Consider the following 16,108-nt stretch of genomic DNA (forward strand, 5'->3'; position numbering starts at 1 on the left):
TCACAGCCCTACTTCTGCCAGTACCTACCTTCCAGACGTTACAGAAGTTCTCCTGCGAGACGAGATACTGGTAGAAGTAGGACCATGAGGATGGGGCGTGAGTCGTGCCTGGGTAGCTCAGATATTAGAGCACTTGCCCGCGAAAGGCAAAGGTCCCAAGTTCGAGTCTCGGTCCGGCACACAGTTTTAATCTGGCAGGAAGTTTCATATCAGCGCACACTCCGCTGCAGAGTGAAAATCTCATTCTGGAAACTTGAGGTTGTTTGCTGTAAAATGACACACCGATTCTATAAGTAATATGAAATTTCTATGACATTCCAAAGTTGTTCTTTTTGACTCACTCTTTACACAAGCTGAGTTCAATTCTATGCCCAGCTATATTCGAGTCATCGTTGCTAACCACAGACTGCACAGCTGTCTACTAAATTTCGCACCCTGTATACCCCAAAACAACCTACAAATTTAATCATGTATTATTCCTGCTAAACTGTATATGTGCAATAAGTGAAATTGTATTTAATACTGCGCCAATAACAGATATCGACAGCAGCGCAGAGGTGCTACAGGTAGCAGATGATAATTGCCACCAGGGGGGGGGGGGGTGAGCATCATGTCATATGGGCTGAGCCGCTTGCAGTAACGGGACCAAGCAGGCAGCCGTGATTCAGTCTAGTGCAGTCCGTTACATGTGCTACTATTCACCACGCAGTTCTGCTTATTGGATTTCGACCTCGCATTGTACCTCAACTTTGTTCTCGTTATTGGCTTTCATTTAGTGTTCTGTTTTATGGGTTACATAATAGTGTAGACAACAGACAGAAAACTTTACCCTGTGGCTCCTGCAAGATGCAATTTCCACCCCCACAGTACTACAGAAGTCAGACAGACGCTCCTAACTTTCTAAAGAGAAATGCCTGAAAAACTTTCAGCAATAAATATCTTCTGGAGTCGTCCGCTGTAAGGAAATGACACAAAAATTCACAAAATGTCTTACATAACTAGTGGGATACTTGGGTACTGGAGTAGTGCTAGTTAGTGTAAGAAAAACATGAAACTAACGAAAATTATTATTTATTTTGCAAAAATTCTAAGAAATCAAATGGCACCTCAGTTATGAACTCAACAAGTTATTTCCGGTTCTTTTCAGGATGTGAAGTTACCTCTCAAGGATAGGATTCGCTAATGAAATTTCTATACAAAGTTTAAGGTTGTTATTGACTTGGCAGAATGGCTGAGAGCTGCACCTACTCAACTTGAATAATTATCCATTAGAATGTTGCTAGGTACAGTTGAGGCTGTCGCGTGTGAAATGCAAATAAAGTGTTCTGTTGTGGAGGAAATGTGGGGCTCGCAAGAGCTGTACCGCACAACACCATAAGCTGCGATGACTGCTGTTTGCACCGCTCGCTGCTGACAAATAAGATAACTCTCGTTCTATCTGGATTGACCTTCGCCAATAAAACTCTCCCTACGCCTTGATGAATTCAAGGATTCCTATTCGCCCCTAATCTAACTATTGGCATGGTACACCGGTCAGATAATCAGTCCACCGTGATGCCACTCAAAAATTCGCTCGCAGGTGTTTAACTATAACTCTGTCCATTCACACCGCACAATAAGTGTGGTGGCCAACACTGTGAACAATGCTTAATCGAGTCAATAAAGAGTCGCACTCCGATTCGCTCTCGACAGAGGTCCTCTCCCAGTGAAGTACTGAGGAGAGGCTTGCTCCTCGCTCTTTGAGTACACGTACAAGCGCGCACGCTCTCGTTACGTGTTCTCGCTCCAAGAGCGACAACGGAACGGCCCCTCTCCACGCCAGACATGAAGGGGTATGTCTTTTGGTCTCTTCCATTACTCCTTCAGCTCAAGGCGTCTTCTAAAACGGGAGAAAGACGTTTCGTTTAAGGCAACCAATCCGGAAATCTGTAGCATCGGCGTTTGGCGTTTGCTGTCTCCCTGTGAAAATCTCTGACACTGCGTGCTATGTTGTAAAGAATGCGTAGGCTGGGCGCTCCCTCACAATGTAGCGGAATTTGCTTTTAAGCCAAACACGGGGGGCGTTCTTCTTTTCACTCGGGTAAACGCTGTCCGCTCCATGGGCGGCCGAGTTTGACTCGTCCTCTGAAGAGACTGGCGTACGGTTGTGTGGTTTGCATCTCCCTAACTAAAAGCTCCTGTGACCGTCGTGTCTAGAATGTATGTGTGGACGCCAGCCTTGAGTATTTCACCGACGGTGCACTTACTTGTTATTTGTATATCGTTTACATGAATTCATACAACATTGACATTATCGAGTTTGGGTTCGAATGAAGCGTCTTGATGTGCGGAATATGATTGTGAGTGCGGAATATGTAAGCAATGAAGGTCAGGAGACCACAATGTCTTACAACGCATACCTTCAGTAACGAAATTCAAGTGTCTAAAGTAGTTACTAGTTTCGTAAGCAACAGCAGGCTGATGATTCTGATTCGCGTCATCTTTTTACGCCCACAAGTATCACGTTAGTTCACAGTCGCCCAGATTGCCGGCGTGAGTGCAGCTTGATGGGGAGTGGGCAGAATGTTCGACGAAGTCGGAAAGAGAGCCGACACTGTGGTGTCGAGAGTTCAGCGGTCTGTACAAGGTGTACATAAAGTACTGGAACACTTTCAGTTATTTATTGGACAAGAACTAAATATTGTACAGATGTAATACATACTGCATTTTGAAGAAAAACACTGATTTTTTTTCTCTTACAAACATTCGATATGGGCACCATGAGTGACCCGGCAGACGTTAATATGGTAATCGAATTCTTGCCGTACCCATCCCAGCATGGCATCATCGACTGTGGCAGTCACTTCCCATATTCTCTCCAGGAGCTCTGCTACAGCACATGATAGAGGCGGTACATACACCAGATCTTTAATGTGTCCCCACAGAAAAAAAGTCACACGGAGTGATATCTGGTGATTGGGGAGGCCATTTCATGAAACAGCTGTCCTCTTCTGTAGCACTCCATTTTGAATGGTTTCATAGACAGCTTCTGTTGCAGAACTTTCCACACTGTTATTGGAGCCATTTCCAGTTCACGGGATGCACGACACACCGATTTCTTTGGACTCCTTGTGAATGTCTCTCGTACGCGCTTCACATTCACTTCACTCACACTGGGATGTCCGCTTCTCTTTGCCAGGCAAAAGCAACCTGTCGTAACGAATTTGTTGTGCCAGTGGTAAATGGCCTTTCTGATTAATGGCTTCTTACTGTACTTGATTCTAAACATCCGTTGAACAGCTGTAGCACACTTGTTTTTGTCGAACTTCAACATACAGAAAGCTCGCTCCGCACCTGAACTCGCCATGTTTGCGACTAGCGCTGACTATCGGCAAATTACCAAACTACGCCTTGACGGTACCCTTGTCGGTACACATGAAAAACAACTTTCTGGGTTTCTCATCAAAATGACATTTTTGTATTTATGCGACACCTTTTACAAACAATATAATTACGTTGCCAGAAGATTTTCGGATGAAATGCATAGAGTTGCAGTCTGACATCCAACTGAAATAAAAATTTGATCATGTATTTTTGTTGGATTTTTACAAAATTTACCTGCCCAGAGGCAAATATTCCTTGCTGCACAATCATGCGTTGTATGTGTCACCTTTGTTTGGAAGCAGATACGTTTGTGAACAGTTATTTTCAAGTGTAAAGTTCACAAAGAGTAAACACAGAATGAAAATCTCAGATGAACGACTTGAGAGCATCCTGTGAATTGCAACCACTTCGATCGTGCCTGATGCTTGTACATTAGTTTCACAAATTGAAAGTCAAACATCACATTAATCTCTGACTTGTAATTATTTATACATCCGACATCCGACCTGTTTTTTTTTTCTCCTTAGCGGTTGTTGATAGTGTTAAGTATATAATGTGCGGCTCAAAAATACTGGAAAAATATACGTCTTTTCCCCAACGTGGCTCATTTAAGCAAAAAAGTTGGCCACCCCTGGCTTAGATGATGATCCACGTATTGGTTGCCCAAGATGTGTCACTGCCACAGAAACTGTAAAGTGTATACAATGGTCATGGAGGATCGCCCACTTAAAGTGCAAGAAATTGCTGAAGTTGTAAAGGTGTCATCCGAACAGGCATGTCACATTTTAAGAGTGGAACTGAAAATGAAAAAAATATCTGCTTGATGGGTTCAAAAATGGCTCTGAGCACTATGGGACTTAACTTCTGAGGTCATCAGTCCCCTAGACCTACTTAAACCTAACTAACCTAAGGACATCACACACATCCATACCCGAGGTAGGATTCGAACCTGCGACCGCAGCGGTCGCACAGTTCCAGACTGTAGCGCCTATAAACGCTTGGCCACTCCGGCCGGCGCTTGATGGGTGCTGCGACTCGTCAACTCTGTATCAGAATGCAAATGATTTTTTGCGCCGGTTTGTGATCAAAGATGAAACTTTGGTCCACTACTATACCCCAGAGACAAAAACAGTGAAAGCAATGGAAACACGTTGATTCAGCAGCACCAAAGACAGCGAAGGCAGTACGGTAGGCCGGAAATGTCACTGCGTCAAATTTCTGGGATGCGATTGGAATTCTGCAGATAAATTGTCCACCAGCTTCCCATACAATTCCTGGACGGTACTAAGCTAACGTTCTGGGCCAACTAGAGCAAAGTATAGGCGGAAAAAAAGCCGGGTTTCATCAACACAATGCACGCCCGCACAGAAGTGTCATTGTCACGGCAAAAATACGTGAAATAAGATACGAACTATTGCTACACCCGGCTTATTTGCCTGCTTTGGCTCCATCGGACACCCATGTACTCCCGAAGCTCAAAATTTTCCTTGATAGACGGAGATCCTCCTCGGACGAAGCACTGACAGCCAAAGATGCAGACCTGGCGGAATCTAATTTTCAAGATGGGATCAGGACATTAGAATATTGCTGGACCTGGTACATTAGTATAGGGACACTACATTGAAAAAAAAAAGTTTCTCTGAGGTACGTCTTTTTTCTCTATTCCATTCCAAGAGCTTTCCAAACCACCCTCGTAGATGCGAGTACTCGACGCACATGCGCGAATCCTCCACCGTAGCGACCATATTTAAAAACAGTGCTTGTTTACAAAAAAAACAAAAAACGCCTCGTATCTAACTGCTGGTTGCTGCTGTATGGACTGTATTGTGGTGACGGGCGGCTATGTTTTGCAGGGTGCGGTGCTGCTGTGTCTGGTGACACACGCCGTGCTGCAAGATGGAGAGCAACAGGCAGGCGGGGACGTTAGCTCGTCGGTCTGCGGCGGTTGTTCGTGCGGGGGCGGCCTGCTGGACTGCTCGGGGCTGCCGCTGGAGGGCGGCTGGGGCGGCTCCTGGTTGTGGCCGCGCTGCGAGTGCGCCGCCGCCTCCAACCTCACGGCCGTCTTCCGCGCCTGCGGCATCAAGGTCAGCGCCCACACTCTGCTCTGCATAAACTTACATATGTTGCAAGAATGCAATCTCAAATACAAGCGAAGCACCCTGAAGCCGTAGTCTGCTGTCAATGTAACTAAGTACCCTTGCACTCTATCGGCGAGTATGTAATTGATTAACGACCACCGTAGTGCATTAATGTTGTTACCAGGCCTGGTAGGCTATACAGAGTGTCCCAAACTTGCGACGAACTTCAAGGGCTTATAGAGGGTGGCCTCAGGAACAAATCGAGGATACGAACCCGTGTCCGGGAACGTCATCCAACGGTGCCACAGAGCATCAAACTTAGACACACCAGCGCCTGACACTACGCCACCCTTTCGACAGCAAACCTGACTTTGTGCGTTGACGCCTCGCTGTGTTGTTTCTTAATCAGTGAGCGTAACTGATTGCCACGATCTTCAGTGGAAAAGCTGGAGGTAGCTGTTGCGTATAAAGGTTTGTTTCTATGATTTCAGTGCTCTATTGCCTCAGTGGATGACTGTTTTGGACACTTTCCCATCCACAGTTCGTTTTTCTTCTGGAGCCGTCTAAAATCTCCAATGCTTTTCGGTATACAGGAACAAAATAAACTCCAGACGGGAACCCATGTTCAAAATCGTTGTCAAAAGGCAACGGAACATCGCATTCACAGAAGACGCTGTACACGCAGCAGCTACGTCCATCTTCTCCACTAATGATCGTTGCCATAAGTCGGTATCACTGAATAACAAAGAACACAGCGAAACGTTCCACCTACGGTCCGCCAGCGTACAAAGTCACGTTTGCTGCCGAAAGGGCGACCTAATGGCTGGTGCTGGTACCTATAAGTTGATGCTCTGAAGCGTCGTTGGATGAAGTTTTCGGACACGGGTTCCTAGACCTCTAAATTTGTCACAACAGTTTTGGGACACCCAGTGTAAGAGGCGTAAACAGGGTCTGATGTTGACTGGTTACTGTGAAAGACGCGGAGACGACGAGTATTCGTGTGAAACAGCGTTAGAATGAGTTCTCATCGTGGATCTTCATTCGCCAGCTGGTCGAATCTTTCAAATCTACGTCTGTGGGGCATTTATATCTGACAGTAGCATGATGTTGGACTGTGTGGGAACGTAAAGGCAGATTCACTCATCATGAAGTATCTGGTCGACAACATATGCCCACCACACGAGAGGATCGTCGTCCCGTGCACTAAGCACACCTTCACATCTGTAGTTGTCAGCCATGAACTAATAATGGACTCCCTACGTCACTGCTTGGAGGAAGACTAGGTAACGACACACTTATACTCTCTCTCTCTCTCTCTCTCTCTCTCTCTCTCTCTCTCTCTCTCTCTCTCTCATTAGGAGAGAGGGAGAGGGAAAAGGAGGAACTTGACAGAGAAAGGGAAGAGGAGGAGATGGAGGAGAGAGGGGAAATGAAAATTGATATATATATATATATTTTCCATTTTCCTCCACCCCCTCCTCTCTGCCCATCTCCTCTTCTTTCTTTTCGCTGTCACTCTGCTCCTCACCCCTCCATCTGTCCATTTCCCTCTCTCTGTCCATGTCTACGTCGGTTTCTACCCTATTTGTTTCCATCTTCCTCTCCCCTCTCCCCACCCCCCTTCCCACAGTGCGAGGCTGGTGGTTCTTAACGCCACAGTATTTCTTTCCAGACTGTGACTGACATGTATAGCAAATTTAGTAGAAATTGTTCTAAGGGCTTAGGATGAGCTCTTTACCCGTGGCTTTGCCCACATACGCACATTTGAAATGTATTTCAAATGTATTTAACAAACTGCATATGCATATGTAAACATCTCTACCGATTTTCACGCAGCTCAGTGCTTATTGCGTCGTATTGTAACCTCCCCACCGAAATTTAAAAGATATTATTTTAATAGAAATGGGGGCCAAGTGTAATCTCCCCACAAATAAATTCAATGACAATGACAATTAGACAAAATTTAGCAATCTGAGTCTGGTGTAAACTCCGACAAAAAATATAATACAAGATAATTCAGTGCTAATGAAACTTCAGTGACAATGAAAATTCAATTAAACCGAAATATCGGTCTTTGGCCCTGTGCAAAAAATCGGAATTAATTTCTTACCTCAGTATAACTGGATGTCAAATTTCTGCTCTTATTGTTGGCCACGGCTTGGAGGAAATGCATTGCAAATAATTTTTTTTTTTTTTTTTTTTGAAATTTAACTGAAACTTTTCTTTAAAGGAAATGGAAGGAGATCGTTGGTTCAATTAAAAATTCTTTTTTTTTTTAAATTGCTTTGAAATCAAAATTATTATTGAGGCGATTATTGCACAAATTAGTTACAGTTAATTTACATTATTAGCTGAGCGCATTTAAGAATAATATACCTCGTCCTGACTCTTGACCAGAATGCCGTGTCGACGCCCGCCGACTCCTCACACACAACTGCACTCGACTGCTACTACCGACATACTGCACTGCTCACAGACTGCCCACTGACAGACTGCTCGCAACTGTACTGCACGACTACTACCGACCGACTACTGGACGCAACTGAACTGAGCTACTGCTACCGACAGAGTACTGCTCGCAACGACTACTGACAGAGAACTACTCGCAACTGAACTGAGCTACTGCTACCGACAGAGTATACTGCACGACGACTACTAGAGTACTGCTCGTAACACTCGCGCGGTCAAGCGCAGACTAACCACGATAAAAGGCTCTGTGGTCAAAGATTTTATCATGCCTCACCATCGCCGTCACGTTACATACGTGTTTCATAACCCTCCACTGGGGGGGCAAAAATTTGGCAGCGATGGTGAGTCATTTGGACTTGCCATCGCAAGAAATTTTTACAATTTACAGAATATTCAAATGTAGTACATAAATTAAAAGTGATGCACACGCACCAAGTACAAAATATATCAGACAAATACAAAATGTGAGTACAAAACATAGTAGCAAATCAGAAAAATGTATATACAAATTATTTGACAGTTAACAGAGTGCATACGCACTGAAAAAATTCTGTAGCATTTTCAGAACAAATAAACAGAATGGCAGAAAATCATGTTGACAAGTGACATGAGTGTACTTAATGAACATATCAGGAAATCATAAAAGGTATACAAAATGAGTACAAATCATATTGAAAAATGAGAAAAGTGTACAGGCACTGAAGTTCAGTAGAAAACATATTAACACATAACCTAAGTGCACATGCACTGTAGTTCAGAACATATCATCACAATAAAAATGTATATACAATATAAAAGACAAGAGTGCACATATACTGTACTTCAGAACAAATCGCAAAAATGTCTTTAGCATTTTCACAACAAATAAACATAATGGCAAAAAATCATGTCGACAAGTGCCATAAGTGTACTCGCACTGGAGTTCAGCGAATCGAAAAAAAAAGAAATGTATAACCCATGAACATAAATGATGTTAGCAAAAAAATGATCTTCACTATGTGACAAGAATTAGGATAGGAAAGGGAAGGATTGCATCATGGTTGTAGCACTTTAGATTGCACACAGCTGTTCTGAAAGTCCATATCTTTCCACAGAAGTACAACACCAAGTGACACAATTTGAAGTTCTTTTCCCATCAGAATTTATCAGCGTACCCAAGACACTGAACTGTCTTAGTAATGTTCCATGTTTTCATTTTGGCAGTACACTAGGTACACCAAACAGTGGGACCATTATAACGTCTTCATCGCTCACGGTGGTGGACAGCATGTCGTGTCAACACCACGCTCTTACAAGGCACACCAACGTAGAATTAGTGCAAAAACCAAATACAGTGCTCCATGATCATGAGGATGGACAGGACAAATGGATATTGCAGTAATTCAGGGTAGTTAGCTCATAAGGTAAAGGACATTAAGTCACATAATATTGAGAATTACAGTAGTAGTTTGCGGCATTCATAGCCCAGTTATTGAACATTTCTGTACCATGTCTTTATCATTACAGAATAATGTTCATAAAATTAAATTATTGGCATCATGGGTAATCGTATTACAATAAACAGTGGCAGTCCTTGGCCAGTTACAAAGCATATTTAGTATGACAGAATAATGTTCATCAGACGTCTTAATTGAAAAGGAGAGTCAATTATTGGCCTAGCATTAACATAATACATTGAGTGATACAAATTATTGGCACTCATTGGCCATTTACCAAAACATGAAAAGTCAACATTGAAAACAAGAGCTAATTAATGGCATAATTAATAACATAATTCTTTTAGTGACATTAATTATTGGCACTCAGTGGCCAGTTATAGAACATGAAAAGTCATAATTGAAAACAGGAGCTAATTAATGGCATAATTATTAACGTAATTCATTTAGTGACATTAATTATTGGCACTCATTGGCCAGTTACCAAAACATGAAAAGTCATAATTGAAGACAGGAGCTAATTAATGGCATAATTAATAACATAATTCATTTAGTGACATTAGTTATTGGCACTCAGTGGCCAGTTAGCAAAATATGAAAAGTCATAATTCATTAAGTTATATTAATTATTGGCACTCAGTGGCCAGCAAGTATTGAATAGTATAAAACATTGTTCATCATTCAGCGTTATTCAGATCATTAAGAAGTCATTATTAAAAATCAGTTAATTACAGTCATAGCATTAATAATCATGGGCATTATAAGTAGTCTCATTACAATAAAACATTGTTCCTCATTCAGTATTATTCAGATCATTAAGAAGTCATTATTAAAAATCAGCTAATTACAATCATAGCATTAATAATCACGGGCATTATAAGTAGTCTCACTACAATAAAACATTGTTCCTCATTCAGTATTATTCAGATCATTAAGAAGTCATTATTAAAAATCAGTTAATTACAGTCATAGCATTAATAATCAGTGGCATTATAAGTAGTCTCATTACAATAAACAGTGGCAGTTATTAGCGTTACAAAGCATTATTTTATATATATATATATATATATATATATATATATTTTGTCTCATTAAGAAGTCATTACTCAAGTGACATACTATCCAGAGCTAATCAGTATTATTCAGAATTATCATAAACTAGTGACATTATGTGGGACTGGTAATACATTTTTATTTTTGTTAGCAATGCATTGCGTTGGGATCGATAATTAATTGCTGAGGCATAACAATATTTGCTTTTGACCTATTGCTGCAAATGAGGATAGGTAACGTCATTCGTCATGAGTTAGCTGTAGCAAGGTTATGTAACAAGGCAGTATATGTGATCACATTTATAAATGATAGACACAAATGGGTAAAAAAAAATAAAAATGCAAGTACTAGAACAGGTATAATAAGTAACAGGTTTAGTAAGTATCATGAAAAGCTTCTCCTGGAAAAATATACAAAATGGATTATTGACCTGAAAGAAGAAATACATACTATGCTGAAAAGTAGTGAACTTCGAATTAACAGGCAGTGAAATGTGTATAAAAATGTGTTCCATAGCTGTCCTTTCCAAAACTTTCCGTCATCCTACTATGCAATATAACACCTGCTGTCAAAGCAAACTGCAACAAATACTTAAATAACTACATAGCATAAATACATAACTTCAACATTATCCTCATCTGTAAAGAAAAAAAACTTCATTATCAATCACTTCATTATCCATATCATCATAACTTCAATATTATCATCACCTGTAAAGAAAAACTTCATTATTCATAGTAGCATATTCTTCATCATTATTCATCAGCATTCATTATCATCTGCAAAAAAATCACTTCATTACTCATTATACAACTATTCCTTATCTCTAGCATATTTCATCACTAAAAATAAGATGTGTAGTTCTGTCTGACAGCCTGCATCAATCATCTTGTATTCTGAAAGAAAAAATTAGTTACGACTGCTATTCTACGATGAGTATAGTATATTCTTGTTAATGCTTGTTAATCCTGATCCATTTACTCTTCCTCATAAAGTCATTGCATCTTCTTTCGTTTATTCCGTAGGCGAAATTCCCATTTCTGTTGAATTTATTTCTTACACGCATCATTTCTTTCTGAAATTGATGAACAGAGATTAATGTCTTGCATTTAAATCATATACCCACTAAATAATGACTGGTTTATAGTGACATAATTAACCATACAGCATAACATGACAGAAAACGTAATATGTCAAAGACATTGACAGTGTTCAGATGCAAAAATGTACACAGAATAATACAATGCAGCAGCAAAAAAAAAAAAAATGTAAAAACAGTCACGATCTTGAGATGTCATAGGGCAAAAAGAATGCCAAAATCAACTGGTGTGTTATACCTTAACTATTTCACAGTGCATATAAACAAAACTGGAATACAATCATATACACAAAAAAATGGAAAATGTGCACGGTCTGATGTGTAACGACAAGAAAAGCGACCTGCTAACCTTACCTTGTCGGGCACTTGCCAAGAAAAAATACGATAATCATCAGTAATTAGTTATGTGAATATAATTGCATAAGTAAATGGCATCATAGTGTGTTGAATCATACAGTGTCTTCATTCAATAAAGGGTTTAATATTTGACCAATGGTGGTTGCCTTTCGATTTTCTGGTTCTCAAAGTTTCGACGTGTACAACATTGGGATGAGGAATGCTGCGAATCCGATATGGACCTGCGTATAGAAGTTCAAATTTACAGCACTTACCTTTTAATTTGCTGGATAAATAGTGTGTACGTACTAATATCTTCTGTCCAATGTGAAAGTCGCGGCGTCTACAAACCTGTTTTTGCTGTCTTCTCCGGCGCTCTGCGGCACGTTTGATGTTGTACAGCGCAATGTCAATTACTTCGTGGTGTCTTAGTCGACGACAGTTAGGGAAGTTTACTAATTCTTTAATTTTGTTTGGTGGTTCAACGTTTTTCAGTATAACAGACGGAGATAGCATAGTGGATTCATTTGGAATGGAATTAATTACATCTTGGAATGAGAGTATGTGTATGTACGGACTAACTGCCGGTTCAATAATTCCTTGGTCAAGCATATCCTGCAACTCTTTTTTAACTTGTTTTCTGTGAATGTATGGAATGGGATAATGCTTTGCTTTAAATGTGTCGTGCTGTTTCACTTGAAATTCATACATAAAACCGGACATAGTACCAGAAATGTTGTCAAAACCGGAGCTTGCTGTAAAAGAATTTTGTGTAACTGCGTTCGTTCGTCGTCTGTAGTTGCACTGCTTTCTTTAACTTTATCGGAAATCATCTGCATTACGTCCTAGTCAGCTTCGTCTGGACTATTATAGTTGTGTACGTACGTATCCGTAAACAATGTGGGATTACAGTCTATGTTACATGTTGCGGAAATGACCTCTGTGCGGTTAATTGTTTGTTCTTCCGCAGATAATGAGTGCTGAAATTCTAAAGCCAATTGTACATTTTCATCCTTTAACATTAAATAAGAATTTTGAAAATCAACCACTGCATCGTGTTGTACGAGAAAATTAGTACCTAAAATTACGTCTGTCGTCAATAAAGGAACAATCCAAAAATTTGAGTGGAAAGTATGACCTCCAATACAAAATGATAAATGCGTCTGTAATTTAACGTCTACTCCTTTACTCGGTACTGCTTCTTTCACTTTTGTTTTGCCTAAAGGTAATGTCGGATAAGTATTCTCTTTGTTGCACTCGTTAAAAGTTTCTTCATTTATTACTGATATAGGTGATCCGGAATCGATTACTGCTGAGAATTTCGATGAACCAACTTTAATTTCGATGACAGGATGTGAAATAGTTTTCTGAACAAATGGTCTTTCCTGCAAGAGAGTGTCTCTGATATCGTCAATAGTAATTACATTTTCGTGAACAACATTTTGCGTGTCAAAGGTAGTGCTTGTGTTATTGGAAGGTGCGTCCTGTACAGTATCTGGTCAAATTCTGTCGTACGTGCTATTATTTACGGGAGGATGCTGTGGCATTTCGACTATTTGAACTGTTCTGTTAACTCTTACTGACGTGTTACGCTATAGATGACACCTATTGCCTGGTTCATTCATGATTATTTGTTGTTGCTGATCATAAGATCGACTGTTATTAAATGTACGCTGAAAATTGTGCTCATCATTTTTTTTTTTTTTTTTTTTTTTTTTTTACGTCTGTCATGACAGTAATTTCTATACGGCGCATTGCGATACGAGTTGAAATAGTGTGTTGTCCGTACGTAGTTATTTCTTTGCTGCCATGCGTTGCTATTTGTTGGAGCTGGGACTATACGTGCACGCGGCGAAACATTAAAGTTTGGTTGACCTTGTAGACTGCATTGTTGGTTAGGTATGCTAAGCGGTTGACTTTCATGCTGTTGCGGTGAAAAACGTCTATTGTTACAAAAAAATGCGTTTGCTGTTAATTTTACACATACTGATGATTACGATTTTTATCTGTTATTATAATTACGCTGGTAGTTCTGGAGTGCCTAAAGAAAATTGTCACATTCGATAAAAATTTGTCACATCGGGTTTTCATTACTACGTTTCTTAATTCTAGATAGAGCAATAGTTAAAGAGCTGTTTTGATAGATATAAAGGATAGTAGAAGAAAAGGCAGCAGTGCAGAAAACTAAAGATGAAACAGCACTACTACAGCTCGGGGCCCTATGCTCGCTACGGCACATATTCATTAAAGCGTAATGAATCCCCTGAGGTCAATTACGCACTGCAAATACATTTCAGCTTTTGCGTTGCAAGCAATAGCGGTAAAAATTCAAAAGCAAATAGTTGTATCCATGTTAATTCAAGTTTCCTCATTACAGGCAATGCTGATGAAAATGCAATAGCAAATTGTCGCATCAGGTTCAAAGCTAGTTTCTGCATTACAGGTAATAGCGGTGAAAGCATAAAAACAAATTGTCGTATACAGCTCAAAGCGTGTACCTGTGTTCTGTCATTATTAAATTCTTTACTTTTTCTTGCGGAAAAAAATTGCTCGTAATCTACGTTCTGTGACGTATTGGTGACTGAAATAATTGTTAATTCTGTTATTTTAATACTTTCGTCAATTTGGTTGTTCTGACGTTCACTTTTATTATTGACTTCCGTATTCACAGTGTGTGAAACTTCCAGTGACTTTAAATTAAAATAAATTATCTGTACTGCGTTTTTGGGGCATTGTTCAGTGACTGCATTAATTTCGTGTATCTGTGTTGCGTTTGCTGAACATTGTTCAGTGACTGCATTAATGTCATCTTTATGTGATTCTGTTGTGCCTACACGTGTGCTACTTAATTCTTGTGCAACAGTGCCAACTTCTTCATTACTGTTATTAGCACAAGCCTTAGTATCCTCACGTAATTGTTCTTTACTGTCCTGACATTGCACGGTAACAGCTGTAATCTGCTCACTAACTTGTTTGTTCTGTTCTTTAAGGTCGTCTTGTTTTTCGCTTGTGACTTCGAAACTTTTATCAATTGTTTCGCTAAGTTGTTTGATCTGTTCACTAAGTTGTTTGAGATTTACATCATTATTGTCTAGTTTTTCAATAATTTTATTAAATTTTTTGTCCTGTTCACTAAATTGTTGTTTGAAATCTTCACTCTGTTGTTGTAGCAATTTTGCCATAATTTGTTCAAAGCCAAAGTTAGCGTTTATATTCTCTGTGCTGTTTAGTGGTGGATCTGGAACTCTCTCGCTTACTGTAACCATTTGGTTATTCTGAGATTTACAAAAAGGTTTGTCAGTCGGATGTACACTGTCAGACATTATTTCGGAATTAAATAGATCCGTCCTACTTTCAGTACACTGACCATTTTCATTCGAAACATTTGTCTGTACGTTACTTGAATTTTCTAAATCGGGTGTGTTAAGCTCGGCAGCGCTCATTACTATAGACCGCTCCGCGTCATCAATTGTCGTCAAATTAACAGACGAGACAATTGAGTTCGTTTGTTCATCATTAAGGTAAAAGTCATCATTAGTGGTTGGAATGCACTGATTGTTAGTGAACGCAGGATTGTCATCATTACACTGCATGTCACAAGTCCTATAGGTAAAGTTGTTTGAGTCGTTAATTTCATTCATAATACTTCGCGACACACTATTCACAGTCTTTCGCGGCATTTTTGCAATAGTCAGTTATTCACAAAACAAACAAGCACAAATGCAAAAGCAACACACAAATACAACAGAGCAACGAATTACCGTTGACCTGTAGAACGAAAGTCACAATATTAGTAAAAGCGTTGTGCCAAATCCTAATTATATCCAAGCAAATAAGAGCAGATATCTGACTGTTTTTCAAAAGATTCTCAACGAAATTCGATCCTGGACTGGGTGTCGCCAAGTGTAACCTCCCCACAAGAATTTAAAAAAATATTATTTTAATAGAAATGGGGGCCAAGTGTAATCTCCCCACAAATAAATTCAATGACAATGACAATTAGACAAAATTTAGCAATCTGAGTCTGGTGTAAACTCCGACAAAAAATATAATACAAGATAATTCAGTGCTAATGAAACTTCAGTGACAATGAAAATTCAATTAAACCGAAATATCGGTCTTTGGCCCTGAGCAAAAAATCGGAATTAATTTCTTACCTCAGTATAACTGGATGTCAAATTTCTGCTCTTATTGTTGGCCACGGCTTGGAGGAAATGCATTGCAAATAATTTTTTTTTTTTTTTAAATTTAACTGAAACTTTTCTTTAAAGGAA

The 16,108-nt window shown here is 39.8% G+C and overlaps 1 protein-coding gene across 1 annotated transcript in view; it reads left to right on the forward strand.

The window, feature by feature from the left end:
- The window catches only part of LOC126419634 (chondroadherin-like protein), a gene marked incomplete at its 3' end in the record, with an annotated part of 165,106 nt that overhangs the window by 43,621 nt on the left and 105,377 nt on the right, over positions 1-16,108 (forward strand). Inside the window, exon 2 of the mRNA XM_050086823.1 lies at positions 5,217-5,447. Within this exon, the coding sequence (XP_049942780.1) occupies positions 5,217-5,447 (231 nt within the window). The remainder of the gene's footprint in view (positions 1-5,216; positions 5,448-16,108) is intronic.

The sequence above is a fragment of the Schistocerca serialis genome, chromosome 9, assembly GCF_023864345.2.
Source record: "Schistocerca serialis cubense isolate TAMUIC-IGC-003099 chromosome 9, iqSchSeri2.2, whole genome shotgun sequence".
NCBI classification, from domain to species: Eukaryota; Metazoa; Arthropoda; class Insecta; order Orthoptera; family Acrididae; genus Schistocerca; species Schistocerca serialis.